This window comes from Cryptomeria japonica, chromosome 8 (genome assembly GCF_030272615.1).
Source record: "Cryptomeria japonica chromosome 8, Sugi_1.0, whole genome shotgun sequence".
NCBI classification, from domain to species: Eukaryota; Viridiplantae; Streptophyta; class Pinopsida; order Cupressales; family Cupressaceae; genus Cryptomeria; species Cryptomeria japonica.
In genome coordinates, this window is record NC_081412.1 from 501,836,073 (window position 1) to 501,858,734 (window position 22,662).

At 35.3% G+C, this 22,662-nt stretch overlaps 1 protein-coding gene across 1 annotated transcript; it reads left to right on the plus strand.

Moving 5' to 3' along the window:
• Window positions 1-4,430: 4,430 nt before the first annotated feature.
• On the plus strand, window positions 4,431-8,408 carry LOC131057038 (probable proline transporter 2). Its single transcript, XM_057991233.2, has 8 exons — window positions 4,431-4,694; window positions 4,858-5,082; window positions 5,167-5,261; window positions 5,586-5,778; window positions 5,892-6,013; window positions 6,282-6,500; window positions 6,928-7,158; window positions 7,847-8,408. Exons 1-8 carry the CDS (start codon window positions 4,586-4,588, stop codon window positions 7,994-7,996), a joined length of 1,344 nt encoding a protein of 447 aa, XP_057847216.1. The 5' UTR covers window positions 4,431-4,585; the 3' UTR covers window positions 7,997-8,408.
• The last annotated feature ends 14,254 nt before the right edge of the window (window positions 8,409-22,662 follow it).

The window sequence follows — 22,662 nt, forward strand, 5'->3', positions numbered from 1 at the left end:
AGGATAAAAGAAATTTTTATTGTCAAATGATTCACCCCGCCCTCTCAATTTCCTGGATATTCAATAATGGTTTCATTGAAAATGAGAAAAATATTAAGTCTTGAAGGTTGATAATCTTTTTGAAAAATAAAGAACATGTATGGATTTTGGTGAGCTTCTGCACTCTAACTTCCTAGGCTTGTGTGCTATGACTATATAAATGGAGGAACACCATATCTCAAAAAGATCTGTAAGAGGAATCAATTGTAATGTTATATTTTAATTTAATATGAAGGGAATTGGCCTTATGACAACAACTTCTATATAAAAGACTAAAAACTAGTTATATGAAGTAATATTTCTAACATTCCTCAAATTACATCATAATTCTTATTAAGATAAGGATAAAATATTTTGGATTGTCTAACAAACACAACAATCCAAACAAATACATTTTAAACTATGACCCACTCTTAATAGTTCTTTAAATTGTCTATCAAAACTTCACTATATTGGTTACTAAAAGTGTTCATCATTCACCTTCACAGGTCTTTGATACCAAAACATCACTATCTCGGTTACCAAAATGATTCCTCTTTCACTATTTTAGGCACCAAAACTTCACTATCTTGGGTACCGAAACTATTCCTTCTTCATTATCCTGCAACCAATTTTTTTTTTTGTCTTAGATACAAAATTGTTCCTTCGTTACTATCCTGACCACCAAATTTTTTCATAGGCTTGGTTACTAAACCCCCTTGATCAAAACGAATTTTTTTTTTTGATGATTTCGAGCTAGTCATACATTTGACCATATTTGATTGAGAAGCAAGCTTGAGATGAAGTAATTCCTCAATCTCCTTCATCCTTCAACCTCCTCTTTACCCATGTTAAACTTTACCCCCTTGATTTTGAACGTGAGTTTTTTAAATCCTTATTCGACATAACATAAATTGACCTCTAATATATAAAAACTACATGTAACTGTATTAAAAACAAACACATATAAGTATCAAATTCAACAAAAACTACTTCCTGGCTGACTCCCTAGCTGCAACAGGCCTTGAGCTAAAGGGTATGAGGTGCTGGAGACACTTGGCCTCTCATTCTTGAGCTAAAGGGTATGAGGTGCTGGAGACACTTGGCCTCTCATTCTGACAGACAAAAATCCGATGGCTAACTCCCTGGCTACGACGAACCTTGAGCTGAAGGGTATGAGGTGTTGGAGACACTTGGCCTCTCTTTCTGACAGACAAAAATCCCTCACAGGGAGAGATCAAAACTATCTTACCGACCAATGACTTGCTATGGTTTATTTTATGGGTGGACATACTGGTTTATTTGGGGGACCATGATGAAGGCGAGAAATTCAAATTTGAATTGGTCTGATTTTGCCACGGTGGCCCCCATACTCTGCACCGCTTTGACCTGGCGATGACGTGCTTGCTCACCTGTACAAGTGAGTGTAATGTCGATGATTTGCAGCTGCATCCTTTAATCGCCCTGAAGGTCATGCATTCCTCGACCACTATTCTTTGTCTTCTGCATCAGGAAAAAGAGAACCAGGGAGGTTTGGGAGGTGACGTCACAAAGGACATGTTCGAGTTCCTTGTGGATGATTGGACTGGACTGCTGCTTTCCCAACACATGGAGACTAGAAAAAATGAATAATGGGTGCCTTTCTCCATTTTTGATTATGGTTTTGTTGCTGGATCTGCTGGATCCTGGTTATGTTTAATTTCCTCATCAGCCCCGCATGGCTTTTTAAGACTCTTTTTATTTCCAGGTACTGCTGTAAGAACAATATGCTTATTACTAGTGTTAGTTGGTTTAGTGTCGGTTTCTTTGTGGCTAGTGTTAGTTGGTTTAGTGTTGGTTTCTTTGTGGGTATGATGCATTTTCAGATTTACATGGACATGATTGCCATTAATCTCGTGATGTTCTATAATAGTAGGTGGAATATGTTTTTGATTGTTAAGATAGGGATTGGCTGATACTCTGCCGTTTGTTTGCTGTTAATGTGCTGATAATGCTTTCTTTGAGACTTACTTTGTACTCTGGGTTAATTCCTTAGTTTTGGCTTTTTTTTTTATCAAAAACAAAAACTACTTCCAATAATATTGTCTTTCAAAACTACATCTCTATCTATATAATTAATTTGATGACCTAGAGTTTTGCCAATTGCACCAAGTACATTATTGAGTGGTTATATAATAACTTCCTTTTGAATCTTGTTATGGTGAAGGCGTATTATACTTAGATATGGATACAAAAACGTTCGTCAATAAAAACTAAAAGCATGTAATTTGACGTGTCACACTTAAATACATGAGAAGTAAAGAAAACATATTATTATTATTTTTTGATTTAATATAATTTATTTTCTCATCACTCAATTAACTAAATTTCTTAAAAATAGAATAATGAATGAATATGATAACTTTTGACATACTTTATTAATAATTAAAATAATAAATATGATATTATTTTATGTACTTTACTTATATTTTTTTAAAGATAAATATACTAGTTTTACGCTATTCCCCTGCTCTGAAAACTGAATTCTTTTGTTGAGAAGACACGCCATTGGCATCTTACAATAATTATTGCGTCTTTGGGCGACCAAGACTAATTTGCTGGATTTGTTCCAAGATTTCCAATTGGTTGAGGTGCTTCAACATTTCCATGGGCGCTTCACAGTTCACACTTCTTAGGCTGGAAATGAACTTAGTCTGATTTGACACCCATTTCAGCGCAAGTTTTCACAAATAAACGCAACCAATTCTCTTTCCACATAAGAAGAACGAACGGCACACAAATGGTGAAAGCAACTGTCACAATGAATAGCTAAAGACCATAGAACTCATTCAAATGCAATGTGTTCAGGAAGGAGATTTGGATATATCTTTCTCTACACATTAACTCTAAAGTGTTTCCAATTTGTTCAAGGTCGGAAATCATCCAATACTCCTGTAGAAGAATATAAAGACACAACCAAACCGTGACTTCCTTGATCTGACATGTTAAATGATTGAAGTTTGTCTGCCATTCCTAAAGAAAGAGTCCCAAAAGTTGTGGTCCAACAACTTAGATGTAAAGTCTGATTGTTCATTTCATCTTCCCTCCTTTCTCTCTTCTTCTTCTCATAAGATTCTTTTCTAGCTTTTTCATTCAAATAGACAACTGAAATACTTATTCTTACAATCTTCTCTCCAGTTCTCATGAACCCAATTGCCCATACCATCTCTGGTTGGTTAGTATCCATTGAATTTCCCAATTATTGCCACATTGTTTTTTCTTAGCTTCGATTTCTGTATTCATTGGCTTGATTTAAGCTCCAGCCCTGCTTCAATCAGTGGAGCTTTTGGTTTGTTTTTCCAATCATCTCTTTGTTCCTAATGGAACGCTGTTGGCTCCTGTATCTTAATTGCTTATTTCTTGTGAATACTATTATGCAAGTGTTTTCTTTCTTTTTTAAAGGGAGGATTCAATCTCGGATGGGATTTGTCTTATCACCATCACTATAATCTCCGTTCACATGATTGTCCTCTATTTATGCATAAAATACTATTATATAAGTTCTTTATTCTTTTAATATATTATTTCAAAAACAATGTATTCAAATTCTACAATAATTGAAAATATAAGATATGCACTATCTAGAGATCCATTAGATTTTTTAAGCACTCATAGAAATTAATATTTTTAAAATAAAATATACTGATATGATACTTTTGAAATTAAAAACATTATACTTATAAAGGTGCATCAAGCACTTTTATCTTAATACATTGGGTATCCTCTATATTTAAACAATATTGCAAACCTGTACTAAATTGAATCTCTTGGGATTAAATTAGTTTTTGCTGGACAAGACACTTAAACACTCACACATTTTATTGACTCAATGTACCAGCACTTTTTCAAGCTCCATTGGTGGATCTTGACCACTTTGATCAATTATTTTTCGAGATAAAATAAAATACTTTGAACCCCTTGGTATATGCTTTTCTAATCAAAGCACTCACATACTACAAGCTAAGCTAAGTGCATGCGAAGACTGCCCATGTTTTATTGTTTGATATGGAGCAAAGTTTTGTTAATTCAAAAGCATACAGTCCTCCTTTTAGTGTCAAACTTTAGGCGTGCACCCACAGTACGTCCAAGCTTTTTTTTAGTTGTACATGTCATTGTCCTTTAAACAAGCAAATTATGGAAGGCAGTTTGATAAGTTCTCAAACAGAATTGTTAGACAGGTTATATATTTCAATCATGAGCATTTCTACTACAATTATAAACAATAAGACCTGCTATATTATGGTAGCTAGAAACAAACTTCTGATAAAAGCCAAGGGTGAGAGCAACTTTACCAACTTTTACTGTCACAGGTTTTGCATGACCTCAGTGGTGGTAGTTGTTGTATATATGATGACACATCCTACAAAATAAAATTATTCATTTCTCTCCGGTTTTTGTGCAATCCAATGATATATGTACAAATGTATAAACACTAGAGACCGTTGATTCTATTTAAGTGACAGCTATTCTGTATTGGAGAAGAATCCATTGAGGTGTCAAGTAAGGCTGTTCTAAATTGTAAAAGAGAATGAAAGAGCAGAAAGATTTCATGGTAAAATCAATTGAAGACATCATGGCCACAGAGCAAGAAGAAATTAGTTTTTCTACCCATAAGTCTGCACACAAACTTGACAATGGTATAGAAAAGTTTCCCTTTCATTTCTATTCACATTTCAATAAGTTGCCTTGCCTTTTATAGACTGTTATATGCATAGATAGCTGTTATCATAGCTATGGTTTATGTTTTGTGTTTTACAGAGATAATTTTCAAGTTTTTTTTGTTGTTGTGATGGTTTTCAGATTCATGGCAGAAAGTGGGACTGATGTTAGTTACAAGTTTCAACTGTGTGTACATTTTGGGATATTCAAATCTCATTTTAGTTCCTCTAGGATTGGTCTGGGGAATTATTGGCATGGTTGTTTTGGGTGCGTTCTCACTCTATGCCAATTTGCTGCTTGCAAATTTGTATATTATAGATGGCCAGCGCTTTATCAGATATAGAGATTTAGTTGGCCATGTATTTGGTGAGTACTTACACATTTACCCTTATAACATAGATTATATACAGAAGTATGCATATTATTTACTCAACTGTATTAATCATGCAGGGAAGAAAATGTACTATATAACCTGGGCTCTACAGTTTGCACATTTCATACTCTGCAATATGGGATTCCTACTACTTTCTGGGAGATCTCTCAAGGTACTCCATTTCATTTGCCCTTTCACCTGTATAAATCCAACAATAAGGCAGAATTTCCAATTAGAATCTCTCCACTCAACTATCTGAAAATGTGAGGATAATAGCTTGTATCATTTGAAGGCTTTTGTCTTTTTGATATTGTTTGGAAGGCATGAAAGTTAATTGTATTGCATGGATAAACTGCACTATAACAAAAGTCTATCCAAAATTGTATTGCTTGTGGAGAATAAAAATCTACAGTTACTATTAAGCACTGAAATAGGAGCTGCTGCTGTCAGCAGTGTTGAAAGCTTAACCCTTTACTATTAACTGTTGATGGTACAGGATATCTTTCTGGAAGAAAACAGCAAATGGGTGCCACTAAAACTTCCTGAGTTTATCATGATCTCAGGATTTACATACTTCATTTTTGCCTTCTGGGTACCACATTTATCAGCCTTAGGCATGTGGTATGGAATTTCAGCATTCTTTACCGTTCTCTATATTGCAATCTCAATGATAATATCAATCAAAGATGGTATGGATACGAATTCTAACTTTCTTTTTTCATTAAATGCTTGATTTAGTTTTTAAATTTGTAGCTTGAGGTAAATTTGCTAGAACCTTGTAAGAACATACTTCCTATGTCAGGGAAATCTGGATCCAAAGACTACAACATAACAGGGCAGAAAGAAGAAAAGATTTTCAATGCATTAGGAGCCATAGCAGCCATTGTGTTTGCAAATAACTCTGGCATGCTACCTGAAATTCAGGTGAACATTATTTCAATGATCTTTGCTTTTCTTTTTTTCTTGGATTGGTTATTAAACTATTGATTTATGTGTGTATAATATTCGTTGCTCTAGTTGTGGTATTTATGGCATATAGTTAGTGGAATTCAATTGTTCAATGAAAATGCCTCCTTTCTTTTTGTTTATTTATAACAATTTTGCATTGGCAAGAATTGCTATCAAGAATAGAGCATTGACACCCTAAAATTGCAGTTGAGTGACTAACTGTTAACTTTCTGTCATCTTGCAGGCTACATTGCAAAGACCAGCAATAAAAAATATGCACAAAGCCCTCTACTTACAATTTACCTTTGGAATTGCTATATACTACATGGTGACCATTGTTGGATACTGGGCATATGGATCCTCCATCTCAGACTATATGCTAGGTGACTTAATAAATGGTCCTAGATGGGCTAAAATTTTGGCAAACAGTAGTGTCTTCTTACAGACTATAGTATCACAACATGTAAGTTCAAGGCCCATTCCTTTCAAACAAGTAACATGATACACCCACACCGGGGTCACTCTTTGGACATGGTAAATACTACAAGAATAATAAAATAATGAATGTTGTGAAGCTTTAAAGAAATGCACTGCATATAATCATTGCACAGTTTGGATAGTATTCAATTCAATACATGTTGCTGTTTCTGGATAAGATTGTGTTTTTTTTTTCATCACTGTGATCCAAAACGTTGATGTAAAAAACACACACAATCTCATCCAGAAACAGCTATGATAACTGATATATTTAGTATTCAATACATTTTGTAAAAACCTGATATCTTTAGTATTCAATACATTTAGTGACAATGTTTAGGTGGCAATCTTGGCTTTGGAAGTCATATATATTAGGTGATATGTGATGAATGATTGCCTTGCTATGGTTTCAGATATTCTGTGTTCCAGTGCATGAGGCTCTCGACACCAGATTTTGTAAGCTGGATGAACATGAAAGTTCTGTACACAACCTGATAACTCGATTCATACTTCGTGCACTCTTCTTTACATTTAGCACGCTTTGTGCTGCCATGTTTCCCTTTCTAGGGGACTTTGTAACCTTGGTGGGTGCACTGTCCCTTGTTCCTTTGACATTCCTATTTCCAGCCTTGGTATTCCTTAAGGTAATTTTATCATTATGCATCAATTTTTTAAATTTTTTTTAAATGGAGAATCAACACCCATTAGGACCGATCCTATAATTCCATGGATATAGTATAATTCCATGGAATGCTCCCATAATGGGTGATCCTATATTTCCATGGAATGTCCCCTCATTGGAGCACAGCAATACCCATTAGAACTGATCCTACAATTCCATAGATATCCTATAATTCCATGGAATGCTCCCTCATCGGGGCATAGATTTTAAATGGAGAATCAATACCTTCCATGGAATGTCCCCTCATTGGGGCACAGCATTTTTTAAAATGGAAAATCAACACCCATTAGAACTGATCCTATAATTCCATGGAATGCTCCCTCATCGGGGCATAGATTTTAAATGGAGAATCAATACCCATCAGGATTGATCCTATAATTCCATGGAATGTCCCCTCATCGGGGCACACCATTTTTTAAAATGGAGAATCAACACCCATTAGGTCTGATCCTAAACTCTATGGAATGCCGCCTCATCGGGGCATAGCACTTGAATCAGGGCTTGAAACTGCGACCATTATCCATGTTTTTCAATAGCTCAACTGTCCGGTCTAACTCAGCATGTCAAATTTTTATAACCCATCTTTAGTTAGAACTAAGAACTATCCGTTTTGCAAGAATGGATCTAATTGAAGGTGTTTAATATTGCAGGTGAAATGGTGCAGGATAAGTACATGGGAAAAATCATGGCATATTTTCACTGTTGTCTTATTTGGGCTTTTAACATTGGGGAGCACCATATCAGCTATTCGGCTGATCATAATAAATGCTAAAACATACCATGTATTTGCAAACACATGATTCACGTTGTTGGAGATAATAGAATCTGCATTATCAATCAACATGAATGTTCAAATTTGATGGCGTTGACGAGGAGAATTTTCTGCAAAATCTGAACTCTCATTCCATGGATAGAGCAAAAAGGCCGAGGACCCGAAATTAGTAGGGCTTTTGAAGAATTTGCTACACATATTGTTGAATTTTTGAGTGGAAATATTTTAAGTAGAACATGCACACGATGTTTTTGTTCAATTAGTTGTGTCAAAATCAGTCACCATATATCAATCAGTACAGCAATTGTAGGACTTGATAGGCGCACTTGTGGCAGACTTGTCTATGTTAAAGTATATTTTCAAAAGTGACTTCTTGAAATCTTGGAGAATCCATTATAAGGGATTTTTATTTTTAATATTATAAATCAAATCCATTATGATAATATAAATTACTTGGACTATTTTAATATTAAATTTTATAGTGCTTTTGCAATATTTTTTATCCTTCTATTTTAAAATGGAGTGATTTAACATTAATTTTTTATTTTATCAATTTATAACTTTTAAAAAAAAGATGATTGTTGGCAGCATTATGAGGTGCTGTAGTTATCAATTTGTCAATTTGGTTGAGTCATTTTTATAGTCATATATCCATTATATACCACTTAAATAGTCTAGAAAGAAAAAAACTACTTAAATAGTCTTAAAGGAAAAATTGCCAGAATAAGATAATTAGGTATTATTATGAAATGACGTGATGGAAAAGCATTATGAGGTTATATAAAGAGAGAAAAGTGGGAAATTAGACTATGAAAGAAAGTAGAAACATGTGTGGAATAATATGAAATAAGTGTATGTGAGAATAAGGAAGTGTGAATATATTTATGATATATGTATATAATATGGATGGAACATGATGAATGAATTATATGACACGTGTAAGCTATAAAAGTATATGAATATATGGTGCTATGGATATACATGTATACGTATGTAATTTATTATAAATTGGTTTATACTTATTGCATATATATGTTCCCCTCTTTATTGCTTCACACCAATGCTTAATACATATAACACAATATTAAACCTTACACTCTAGTCAAGGTTTTTTTGTCAAACAGTTGGTTCCATTGTGAAGAGGAAATATAAAAAGGTTTTTTGTCAAACATTTGGTTCCATTGTGAAGATGAAAAATAAAAATTTAATGTGTGAAAAGAACATTTTAGAAGAAGTAGAGAAACTTAAAAAAGAAAACTTGAAGAATTAGAAAACAAAAAATAACTTACAAAAATATCAAATTTGATCAATTGCTTGCATCATACTAGAAGAAAACAAAGTGTCCAAAGTCTAAGCCTTTGTTGTATGATACTTAAGCCTTTGTTGTATGATACTTTTTGTGATACAGATGATTCACATGTGTTATTCATTTGATTAGTCATTTAAACATGATAGAGCTAAAACTTCTTTTGATAAAAAGTGTAAGATTGAAGATAGTGATGATTTTGAATCTACAAGTTTTGAAAGTTAGATTGATAATGATAAAGGATGTTCTCCAAAGAATGTCAATTTTAAGAGAATGGGAAAAATAAGATATATAAAAAAAGTTTATAAAGATCTTACTAAATCAAGTGTGAGAACTAATAATGAAGTAACTAGAAATGGAAAAGAAGATCTAATGTTACAAGTAAAACAAGTACCAACAAATCTATTCGAGAAATGCAATGTGTAGACACCTAAAATTAATATTCAATTAATTTAAGCTTGTCAACATAATTAATTGATTTTAATTGCGTTATCCTTATTCTTCTCAGTGTTAATTAAATCCAATTTAATTAATCCTGTCACTATTGTTCAATAATTAATTTATCAAATAAATAAATTATTTCCCTATTCTTCTAAAGTCCCTCCAATAATTATTTCCTCTAAACCCACTCAGTTAATTAATTTTAATTAATTAACCTAGTCATGTGATTCCTACAAATCACTTTTCCTAATCCCCACTCAACCTAATTAATTCTTCTAGAATCTCTCATAATCCCACTTATCATTATTCTCCAATTTTAAATTCCCACTCATGTCACATCAATCATTGAGCCTCTCAGAATCCCCCTATGCATCCTCGTTTTGAAATTCAAATTTCTTTTACCCCCTCTTCTCAAAGAATTTTATATTCCTTTTTATTTCTCCAATGCATCCTTGACCCATGTCCACTATCTTGAATCAATCTTAGCCTTTCATAAGAAAACCAATCTTGGCCCTCCATTGGCCTCCTCCAATCTATAAATTGGAGCATCTCTCATTCTGAAAGGAGGTCTTCCATTCTTCTATCCTTATGCTGCCCATTTCTCTTTTATCTTCTTCCTATCATCCCATCATAATACCCTCACAATACTTCATTCAAACCAAATCCTCAATCCTCATCCATCAATAATTCATCAATCCAAATCCTATCAAAGCTTAATCTTGTTGAGCAAAGGAGAGCAATCCACATCCACATCAAGCAAGGAGCACATCAAATGGAGCATCAAAGGGGCGCCTTCACTTCATCAAGCTCAATCCGAGGGAGAGGTGAAAGACAATGTATAAATTTGGTTATTTGTAATTGTATTGTGTCTTGTTTGATTTCTTTGCATTCTGACCTCCTTTGTCCCTTCTCCGTTTTTTCTCCTCTTCACAATGTTCTTATTGTCATGGAAAATGACATAGAAAAGAAATATGTTGGGATCTTCATCTTTGTAGTATTTTTGACTAAAACATCATTTTGAACAAATATGTAGGAATAAAAATTGGAAAAAACAACATATCCAATTGAACCATGGATGGATTGATGGATGTAATTAAAGAAAGATAACATATATGTTTAAGAGGTTGTAGAAGCATTTAAATATCCATATGTAAAAAATGATATCAATCAAGAAAAGTTTAAATATTTGAGTAGAGATAAAGTGTACCGAGGTAATTGCTGCTAAGTGTGCCAACAGGGGTGCTACTAAAAATAAGAAGTAAATAATAAGGGTAAGACTAAAATGGAAACATTTTACAAAACTAAAGAGGATTGCTACTAAGGAAGAATCATTGAAAGACATGTAACCATTAAGGATATAAGTGGTTTCACTAAGTTGTCTTGAGGACAAGACAATGTTTTAGGCCTGAGGAGAATGCTGGTAGGATACAAGACTATGAGACACCACAAATGTTAATTGAGTCATTTGTAGACCCATATATCCATTATATACTACTTGCATAAATTTAAAACACCTATAATATGTTGAGAGATTTTTGGAATTACTTATCTAAGTTGTCATTGATGTCAAAACTGGTGATCCGGATTGATATGTGAGAAATTGTATATGTTGATTTATATGTGAGACAATGTATATGCTGAGTTGTAGCACAATGGAAGATATATATGTATGTTACAGATTGCAGGTCCTTGTTGTTGGTGTTGTTGGTGTTGAAATGTTTGCTATGATTATTGCTCCAGAATCATGAGGACATGAGTGTATGGATGTGAGAGTTTTTCGTGTTGGTTGTGACATTTGGTCTTGTGCTTTGGAAGGTGTTCTTCGGATGTCATTCTTCATTTGTATGTTCAAATATGTTGTGTCGAGAAAATTCTTGCACTTTGGTTTCTTTGATTTCTGGTAACATGCATCTGGTTGTTTGGTTTTCATGTCTTGAATTGTGTGATTTTGACTTGGATCATGATTATTGTGCCCCATAATTTTTGGTCTTAGCTATGATCCGGCTGTTTTGTTTTATGCTTCGATAATTGCGATATTCTGATAACGTGCTGTTTTGATATTTTGAGGATGTGTTCATTTCTAGATTGGCCGACTTTGAAGACTTATATTGGCATTCTACTCCAATGATTGTAGTGTGTGTCCTAATCATTAAAATCCTCTTTTGAAAAAGTATCTCAGAGGCTGACTTAATGTTTATTTCCAAATTGATACATACATACATACATACATACATACATACATACATACATACATACATACATACAAGATCTCTATAGGATGTATATGGATATATGTGGAAGAATATGACAAAATATATTGTGAAAGAGAAAGTGAGCATGAGCGAAGGATAGAAGTGATAAGCGATAGAGTCAAAGGCTTGGTTCATATTGGTGCAGTAAGTTGGTGAAGTATTTTGCAGAGGTTCTTAGCCAAATCTACTGCAAGTAGTTAGCGTATTGTTAGAGCTTTAACTGGAATTGATTTCATGCATGTGTAGATGCAATTTTCATAGTTCACTCCTTTTGGTAGTAAGACGATTATATCTGAGCAATAAGCTCTTCGAGCAGTGAGACCTCCAACAGTGAGCCTATTTTTATAACCTTATATAGCTAGTTATATTATCTTGAGGATTAACCCTCTCTGTGGTTTTTCTCTTGTTGGTTTTTCCACGTATAAAACTCTCTAGTGTCTCTTTTGTGGTTGTGTTATGCAATTAATTTCTATGTTTTAAAGGATAATTAAGATTAAGTTAAAATCAACATATTATCTGTTTTAGTTTTAGAATTTGAGTAGAATACTAATTCATCCCCCCTCTCAGTATTCCGATCTATTCAACAATTGGTATCAGAGGCCGGTCCCTTGTTGCTAAGCTTAACTGCTTGAGGGAGATCTTGATTTGAACATATGGCTCCTATGGAAATGGATGGAGAATATCAATTGGATGAAGAAGTGAAGACAACCCTTGAAGATCTTGAAAGCGAGGAATACGAGAATGAAAAATTAAAAGAAAATGTGAAGGTAGCGAATGAATGTGTGCAAAAGCTGAAAGATCAAATCTAGAAGTTCAAAGAAAGGCATATAGAAGTTACCAAGGACTTGAAGCAGACAAATGAGACTACTGTGAATCTAAAATTGCAGACAAAAGAGAGCATGAAAGTGGAAGAAAGACTAAAGAACGCAGTTAATCTAAAGTTCGAGGAAAATGGGAAATTAGAACAAGAATTGCTGAAGCTAGAATCATAAGCTAAAGTTAGTGAAAGCAGTGTGTTATTGGATCAACTATTGTTAATGCGAAAATCTCACAAGGATAAGGAAGGATTATGATTCACCGATGATTGTTCAAAAGACAAAGGTAAAGGGAAAGAAAATATGGATATTAAAAAGAAGATTGAAGGTGCAAACAAAGTCCAGGCTTCTAGACCTGCTTCATATAGACCTCCGGTTCAACAACCTAATGCTCAAAAGTACCCATCATTTAATGACTATTGTTTTTAGTGCAATAATTTTGAACATAAAGATATAGATTGCAGAAGAAATGTGAATCAAAATATTTAATGCTTTAGGTGTGGAAATTTTGGGCACAAGGCTAACAACTGTAGTAGTAGTTAAGTTAATAATAGAAGCTATAGATTGCTTGTGAATGGAATAAATGGATCCCAAGTGAATGTGTTTTTTCAAGGTCATTGTCACACATCATAAAGCTAAGTAGTGCAGATTCAAAGGAAATTCAGTGAATTCTAGACATAAGAAGGTAAAGTGCTATTTAATTGCAACACATATGGATATTTTGCTAACAATTGCAGGAATAAGAAGGCCTCAAAAAATAAACCTAAAAAGAATGTTATGGTATGGATTTTAAGGAAGGAATCTACTGAGCCCTCCACATCTAAATCTAGCGTGGGTGCTTCTTCCATCGGAAACTAATTTGGTAGTTAGTGCTTAGGGGGAGATTCAATGAAAAAAACTATTTGTCCCCCATGTAAGAGGGGAATGCTTGTGGCAACACAAGCTGGTGTTGATATTGTTGCTAATGTATGTTTCGGTAGATTGTGGATGCAGAAGAGTAAAATTTTGGCTGACGTCATGTTGATAAGACATTTTTTGTGGCAAAAACCTAAGTACTCCGAGTGAGATAAATATTCAATGTTTCAATTATTTTAGCATCTTGCATTGAAGAAGTTGAAGAGCAGAGCAAGCTGAGAGAATAAGGAAATTAAGAGCTTAGTTCGTCAATAAGGTATTTTTCATATCTCTTCGTATGGATTCTAAGATAGTGATTGTTCGGATAATTGAAAATGTGCATCTGGATGAGTATAATCATGAAAAGATTAGGAAATTGGGAAATTCTCTATCGAATGAAAGTATGCAGGAAATGAGAAATTTAGGGCATAAGGGTTTAGATATTTGGAATGAGTTTCCTTGGTTCATTTCTCTTGAATTGCATTGAGGATGATCATATGATTTTGGACAAGACATATCCGATTTCGAAAGAAGCTGTTTTTTGTTGTGACTAGTTTATGTGATAATGGACCAATTCCCGTAAAGAAATTGATAAAAAATGAAGAAGTTGAAACCATAATCGACATCTTAGGTGATCAACGGGCACTCATAATTGACACTATTTCCGCCCATGCACTAAGGTATGTTGCTTATGGAGTTTCTTAATGTTGGCAATTGACACTCATCTGGTGGTTGTTGATGCTTGATTAGTGGTTTAGGGTTGTCATTGATGGAAAATCTTCATGAGATTCGTATCCGGTAATTATAGATTTTGATATTTGGAAGAGGATATGAACCGGTAGCTAGTTAACCGGTATTTCAAGTTGAGCTGAGCAGTTTTGGTCCGAAAGATTTTCGGTGATTGCAATGTTATAAATCATGTATAGGGTGATTGGGCCGATATATAAACATCATTTTATCACCTATTTGGTGATCCGGTCAAGCCGACATATGACTACACGTTACATTAGCAGGTCGACTTTGTGAATGATCTATTTTGTGATTGCGGATATATAAGACCAGTGCAAAAGATCTTTTTGGTGTGTGGTGTGGTTAACATGTGAATGAGTGGTGATCAAGAATCCTTTATAGCACAGTTTCGCGTGCGCATTCTTGATCCGATAGCTAACCGAGACAGGAAGAAGAGCAAAGTTGTAGAGAAGATACAGTTAGAGATTTGGTGCTTAACCAGAACTCATCCAGGTATTGTTAGATTCTATTTTTGGAGTCCTCTCACTGTATTTTATTACTATAATTGATCAATAAGGTAGTGAGCCTTCTGGGGTTGTAGCCCTTATTGTAATTGAGTTGTGAGCTCTAGGCAGTGTGCTTGAATGCTTATGTATTCCCCTCATGTAATATTGTTTTGCTACTGGCCATAGTGGAATAATTTTGTGGGTTCAATCCCATCGTGGTTTTTCCCATTTGGGTTTCAACGTAAAAAATCTTGGTGTTGTGATTTTGTGGATGGCTATTTTGAGTTTCTGCATTTCAGTTTCATGCATTTTCTTCCAGTGGTTTAAAGTTTGATCTAAAAATAAGATAACTAGCATAACACTAATTCACCCCCCCTCTTAGTGTTCCTTGATTCCAACAATTGGTATCAGAGCCTAGTTCCTTTGAGGAAGCCTAATCGCATGAGGAAGGTCCGAGAGATTGAATCAATGGATTCCAATTTTTAGAGACAACTTAGTGTGGCACTTAAGGATCTTGATACAACATGAGATCAGTTCCTTAAAGATAAACTTGAATGCAACTAAAGACTTCATTAATGACTTGAAGGATCAAGTGAACACTTCAAGAGACAAGAGGAAAGAGTTGATGGACAAGCTGAAGGAGAAAGAAGATCAACGCATGGATAATCAGGACAAAGTTGACAAGCTTGAAAGAGAGAATGCTGCATTGAAGAATGAGATGCAATCCATTGTGATGAGGCTAACTAAGGAGATTGAGGACCAAAAGAAGAATGAAGAAAATTTGACTCAATCATTAAAGGAAAGAAAAGATGAATGCTTCAGGCTTACCTATGAGAATGATCAGTTAAAGCTTGAGTTGACACAATCAAGGAATAATGGTCAAGAACTTGAAAGACAAATTGTTGCCCTAAGAGATGAACTTGCTACTGCAAATGAATATAAAGATAAATTCAATGCTAGCTCAACAAGGCTTGATGAGATGCTGGAAATTTAGAGACATGGAAACGACATGCGAGGACTTGGATTTAAGAAAGGAGAATCCTCCAGATTTGGACAAAAGAGAAAGAATCCTCCGGTAAGGTAGCCTAATGCTCATAAATTCAATGGTAGATGCTTTACTTCCAATAAATTCGGTCATATGGTGAATCAATGCAGGAGTAGGATGAATAATGGAATGAACAATATGAATAATGGTCCTACCTTTACTGGTCAGTGTTTCATATGCAATAACTTTGGTCACAAGTCAAACATGTGTAGAGTAGTAATGAATAAATTTCAAAACAAAAGATTCTATGCCTATGGGATGTTTGGACATATCTCTAACCAGTGCATGATGAGACCAAATCAGATGAACTTTAGACCTATGAAGAATGTTGTTTGCCGTGGATGCAATAAAACCGGTCACATTGCAAAATACTGTAGAAGCAAGAATAATGCTCTAGTAGACAAGAACAAATCAGATGAGAAGGGTAAGGAAAAGATAGAAGAGATTAGAGACAAGCATGAGAAGATGTGGGTAAGAAAAGATGAATTTAAGGCAGACAATGGATCTGCACCCAAATCCAGTGCAAGATCTTCATCCTGTAACTAGGGCTTTTTGCCTTAGGGGGAACTTTTCATGCAAATTATAAGAACCCCCTCTTCGGTAATTCACAATCAATTCCGGAAGGTTGCATAAGGCTTAAATCATATATGCAGATGTTATCTAGAAGATTTAGTGAAGAATTGATGCTTCGGTAAGCGACTCCATGAACATCAAGGTAACCGGTTGCAGTATTTATTACAATGAATAATTAGGTTTTCAAAGGATAAAAAGGCATTTTAAAGCTTTATTTGTCACAATGCGATCAAGAGAAAGTGCATAGCAGTAGACTATAGTAATTTGGTGATCTAAACAATGATTACAATGATCCTAAAGTGAATTCCTATTCCCGATTATGAATTGAGGTATTTATCCATTTCAAGCTATCAGTTTTTGAAAAACCCTAAGCTCTAAATGGCTTTTGTATCTGGGATTGCTACCCCATTGGTTGTGGAAATTAAGGATAGGGCTCGACCCGTTTTCAAGAAACATCCTTTCAAATTAGTCGAGGATGATTGGGAAGGAGCATTTTCCTTTGTACCCTATGTCGTTCTTCATAATAAGGACATCAGGGCCTATATCCACTGTGATCTTGATGAACTCGACAGTGTTGATATGTTGACCCTATTCAACAAGCATCTGGCAGACAACTTGGGGAATCTCAAGCCAAAATATTAGCATTTGTAGGCCAAGGGTTTCTCCCAGTTTGTACACTTTTTGATATTTGATGAGAAAGAATAGATCTGGTTCATACTCAGTAGAATTCATGATGAATTTATGTGGTTGGATAAGCCTTACAAGATCACTAAGAAAGAAATCCAGGCTATGACTTGTTTGAGCGCATCTGGTGAAGTCCCTAGCTTGAGGAAAATATCAAACAACACTATGATTGCTGCCAATGGTTCTCAATTTGATAACAGAGTGATGACAATCAATGACATTCTGGAGCATGACGTCAAGTTTGCATCAATGGTGGTTAAATATAAAGTATACCGGTCAAGCAGACAAAACTCTATCTCTGTTACAAAAATATACTTTGCCTATCTGATGTTGAAGAAAAATAAGAGGTATGACTTATGTACAATTCTCTTGAATGAGTTGCTAAGCAATTTGAAGAAAATTAAATAAGACAAGAAGCACACCTTTAAGTTTGGCACCCTTATTATTTGTTTGGCTCTATATTTCATGAATGAAATCCACGGTGTTCAAGGAAAGGTCCAATGGGCCTATGACAAGCTGGTTGCTATGCAAATCTAGGAAGAGATTATGGGGATTGGTGATGCCACAATGAGGATATCTACTCTATGGGGTTATTTCAAAACTTTTCAAGCCACAATGAAGAGCAGAAAAAGAATCCCAAAAGAGATAGTAGAGAAGTATGAGAAAACAATCTACTTCATGGTTGATAAGGACCAATGTCTAATGGAAGCTATTGAGACAAGGATTGTGTGGATTCTTCCAATGGGTTATGAAGTTGATGCTGCTACCCTAGATGCCTATTCTCAACATATGTTGAGTTAGCTAGTTGATGAAAAAGAAGAGAGATTCGGTACATTTAAGGAGAAAGACTTAGAGTTGCACAAATAGTTCACAACTCATGCTCAAAAGATGAAAGTTTCTAAGATGGTTGAGGAAGTGGCAGTGCAGATGGGATTTACCTGGGAGGAGGTGAAGTAGGCTAGAGAGAAACATGCACAGATGGAGGCTAAGGAGGAAACCAAAAAGCTTAAGGCCGAACGGGTTCCCTCTAAAGCTAAACCAAAAGAGACTAAGTCTGCTCCCGCTCTGATAGCACCATCTACAAGATAGATCTCATCCAGAAAGGGAATTTTGAAGAAAAAGGAGAAGCCCAAGCAAACCTATGTTGCTGTATCTCCGATGGCCTCTACAACTGAGTCAAAGGAAGAAGTAGTTAAGGCTAAGAAGAAAGGAGAGTTTGTCAGAGTTGTGAGGAAACCAGAATCTGGTGGTGCGGAGCAGAGAAAGAAAGCTAAATATGAACCTGCTCTTACCAGAAGACACAAGAGAGGAAGGAAGGTTAGAACCCAACTTGACAAAGATCTCAAATCTGGTGATCAACAAGGTAAATATATACTTGTTCCTCCATTGACATTAGATCAATTGATTGATGAGATAATTGTTGATGGAAATCTGAAAAATATTGGAGTATATTATGAAAATCTTGATGAGGCAAATCAGAGAAAGGTTGAAGAAGCTGTTGTTTTGTATTTGCATAACTTTAGTAAGACTTTGATTGAGTTGGAGCATAGTATCCCTAAAGATTTATACAATATTATTGATGCAAGGAGACTGATTGCTAGCAAAATTGATAAGGAAATGAAAGAAAGGGAACTGATTTATGTTTGCACCTATGTCTCCCAAGATGAAGCCAAAAGGCTCATTAAGGAAGCTAACAAAAAGGAATTCAGAAGCAGAAACAGGGTGAACAGGTTGATGATTGGAAGGGTTGAAGAGGTAAGGAAGGAGACTGAGGATATCTGGAGAAAAATCATGAAGAACAACCCCTTGTACCGTGATGTAGTTCAGACTAACCATCCGGAAGTAAAGGAAGGTGTCTCCGGTGATCAAAAGGATGTAACCACTGATGCTGAGATCAATGCTAATCTTTCAGTGGTTGAGTGTAGTGAAGCAATCCATGAGATTCAAAAGGATGATACTGTACCAAGTGGCAACACCGGTGCACAGGATAAAGGGGATAGTGCTGAGGTGAAGGAGCCCAAGAAGACTGAAGTGCAAGATGCAGAGGTAGATAAAGGGAAGGGAGTTGTTGATCCAAAAATTGACACTCTTCCAGTCAAAGTCATAAGGACCCTGTCCTAAATATCTATCAATCTTGATGGTCCTCTAGATCTTGGACAAATGTCTCATGTTGAGAAGCTGATGTTTGCAGCAGCTGTTCAAGCTCAGGTGAGTCGGGATCTGGTCAAATCATAGTCCAAGGAGAAAAAGCTTATTTTGATGTCTGTTGATGTGCTACAGAAGGTAGTTCCAGGAGTGCAACTTGACCCTAATTCTAGCCCCTCCGGTAAATTATTGCAATTGATTAATAGTTTAAATACCAATTTTGATTCTTTGGAGAAGTCTACTAATAAGTAAATATTAGAAAGATTCAAGGAGGTAAGAATGCAGACATTCTAAAAAATGATAGAAAGTGATAGAGTCAGATTGAATGAAAGTCTGCAGACTATTTCAGATGCATTGACAGAAGGTGGTAAAATATATGTCTTGTCTAATTTTGCCAAAGTTTATAGTAGACATAGACAAGCAAATAAGTGTTTGCCAGGGCAAACTTGCTGGTATTTCATAGTCCTTTGATCCTAATGTAGCTCTGACCAACAGTGTAGAAGGGTGGATAATGGCTCTCAATAATCAATTCTCGAGCCTCAATGTAGACAAGGACAAAATTTTGAGGAAAGTTGGTGAACTCCAAAATTTGATTGCCCCCTAGTTGGACACCATGTTGAGTAATAAGGTAGATTGTATGAAGGTTATGGGACAACCTGTTCCATCTGAACATAAGGAGGTGGAGATTCATGCATTTACATTCAGTGCATTCATCACAATTTTAGATAACTTGAAGAGTGGATGGGACACTCACCTAGGATTTTTGAAGACCATTTTTGCTGATGTCTTTAAGTAGTTGTAAAGTCTCTGATAGGTATCTTTGTATATAAGTTTTGGACAACACCCCATCTTTGGCATTGCTGTCAAAGGGGGAGAGAAAGGTGAAAAATGTACAGTAGAAGAATGTAATGTACAAAGCATATTACAGGTTTCAAAATTCTTTGTGAAAGGGGGAGCCTTATCAATTTTGATTCGGCGTACAAGTTTCAACACTTAGCCATTTTTCACGAGTGTTGCCATCAATGCCAAAGGGGGAGATTATTGGAAATTGACACTCATCTGGTGGTTGCTAATGATTTATTAGTGGTTTAGGGTTGTCATTGATGGCAACTCTTCATGAGATTACTATCTGGTAATTATGGATCTTGATATCTGGAAGAGGATGTGAACCGGTAGCTAGTTAACCAGTATTTCAAGTTAAGCTGAGCAGTTTTGGTTCAGAAGCTTTCCAATGATTGCGGTGTTATGAATCGTGTATAGGGTGATTGGGCTGATATATAGACATCATTTTATCACCTATTTGGTGATCCATATTTATCTTTGGTGATCCCGTCAAGCCGACATATGACTACATGTTACATTAGTAGGGCGACTTGGTGAATGATCTATTTTGTTATTGCGGATATATAAGACCGGTGTAGAAGATATTTATTGGTGTGTGGTGTGGTTAATATGTGAGTGAGTGGTGATCGAGAATCCTTTGTAGAGCAGTTTCACGTGTGCATTCTTGATCTGGTAGTTGACTGGGATAGGAAATAGATAGAGTTGCAGAGCAGATACAGTCAGAGATTTGGCGCTTAACCGAAACTCATCCAGGCATTCTTAGATGATATTTTGGAGTTCTTTCACTGTATTTTATTACTGTAATTGATCAATAAGGCAGTGAGCCTTCTGGGGTTGTAGCCCTTATTGTAGTTGAGCAGTGAGCTCTAAGCAGTGTGCCTGAATGCTTGTGCATTCCCCTCTTGTAATATTGTTTTGCTACTAGCCCTAGTGGAATAATATTGTGGGTTCAAATCCCACCGTGGTTTTTTCCATTTGGGTTTCCACGTAAAAATATTGGTGTTATGATTTTGTGGATGGTTGTTTTGAGTTTCTGCATTTCAGTTTCATACATTTTCTTCCAGTGGTTTAAAGTTAGATTCTAAAAAATAAGATAATCTGTAGAACATTGATTCACCTCCCCTCCCATTGTTTCTTGATTCCAACACTTCTAAGATCTACTTTAGAAATAGAGAAGGTTCTACTTCGGCTATTGCTGTATACATTGCCCATCAGATGGTGAGAGAAGACAAAATTTTTGATATATGTGAATAGTTGAGAGCATAGTTGATAGAAAATATCAAGATGACTAAGGAGAAGAGTTATCCTTCTAGATTTGGCTCCTTGATTGTTTGTTTGATGTTTTATTTCACAAAATATTTACCCCTGAAAGAATATTACATGGAAATCAAAAATTTTAGTTGGAAAACAAATTTTTTAGATATTTGGATTGTTTGGAAAATAAGATCTTGCATGCAAAGAATATTTCTTAGAGGTTTAGAAGAAGTTGTTCTCCAGTTTGATTCCTACTTCTATCAATATTCTAGTCTTGAAAAGCATTGAGAGGGGGGGGTGAATCAGTGACACCAAAACAAGCACAACTTTAAACACTAACCGATAGATGAACTTAACTAAGAATCTGAACAAAATACCTGCTATCCAAAATGAAATAACAACACCCACATAAAGTAGAACATCCACCATAACACAAGTGTTTATACGTGGAAAACCCTAAATAGGTAAAAACCACGGTGAGATGGAACTCACAAGTTAACTATCTGCAGTAATAGAAAACTGGCCGGTTAAGGTCTTACAAAGAGCTCTGCTAGGAGCGAATCTTGTTAGAGATCCCAAGCTTGATTAGTAGCTTATATCCTATTAAGAGTAACCTTGCTGGAGGATTTTAGAATCCAAACTAATGGATCACCTTGTTAGAGGATTTGTACAATGAAGCTTGTTAGAGCTTACCCGGTTAGGGGATTTTATTCTGTTGTAATGATTAGAAAACAACAAGAAATATTTGATCTATTCTGAGTAGCACAAACTTGCTTGATTAGATCATTCTACGTACATTCAACACTGCTCTCCATCTAAACACTTATCGCTCTACAACAAAAGTATTTGCATAGATCACCTCTTCTATATCTATTCTCTCTTTTTCATCTCTCACATAAATGCTTCACTTAGATGTCTTTTAAATAGATATTCAGACCTTATGTCGGCCATAGGAACACAATTTCCTAGGTGCAGTGTATCTAGACAAGTAAACATAACTCATCACAAAAATGACCGCCAAACAAACAGTGCTGGTAACTCATCACAAAATCAGATACCAGTTAGAGCAATCAATACCGGTTGGAATAAAACTAGTGAATCGTTGTCCTGGAATCTTACACTTGATCTTCACCTTCAACTTTATCTTCACTTTGATGCCGACTTAGTGTTACCACAGGTTATCTCTTAGGCACATACCGGTTGACAC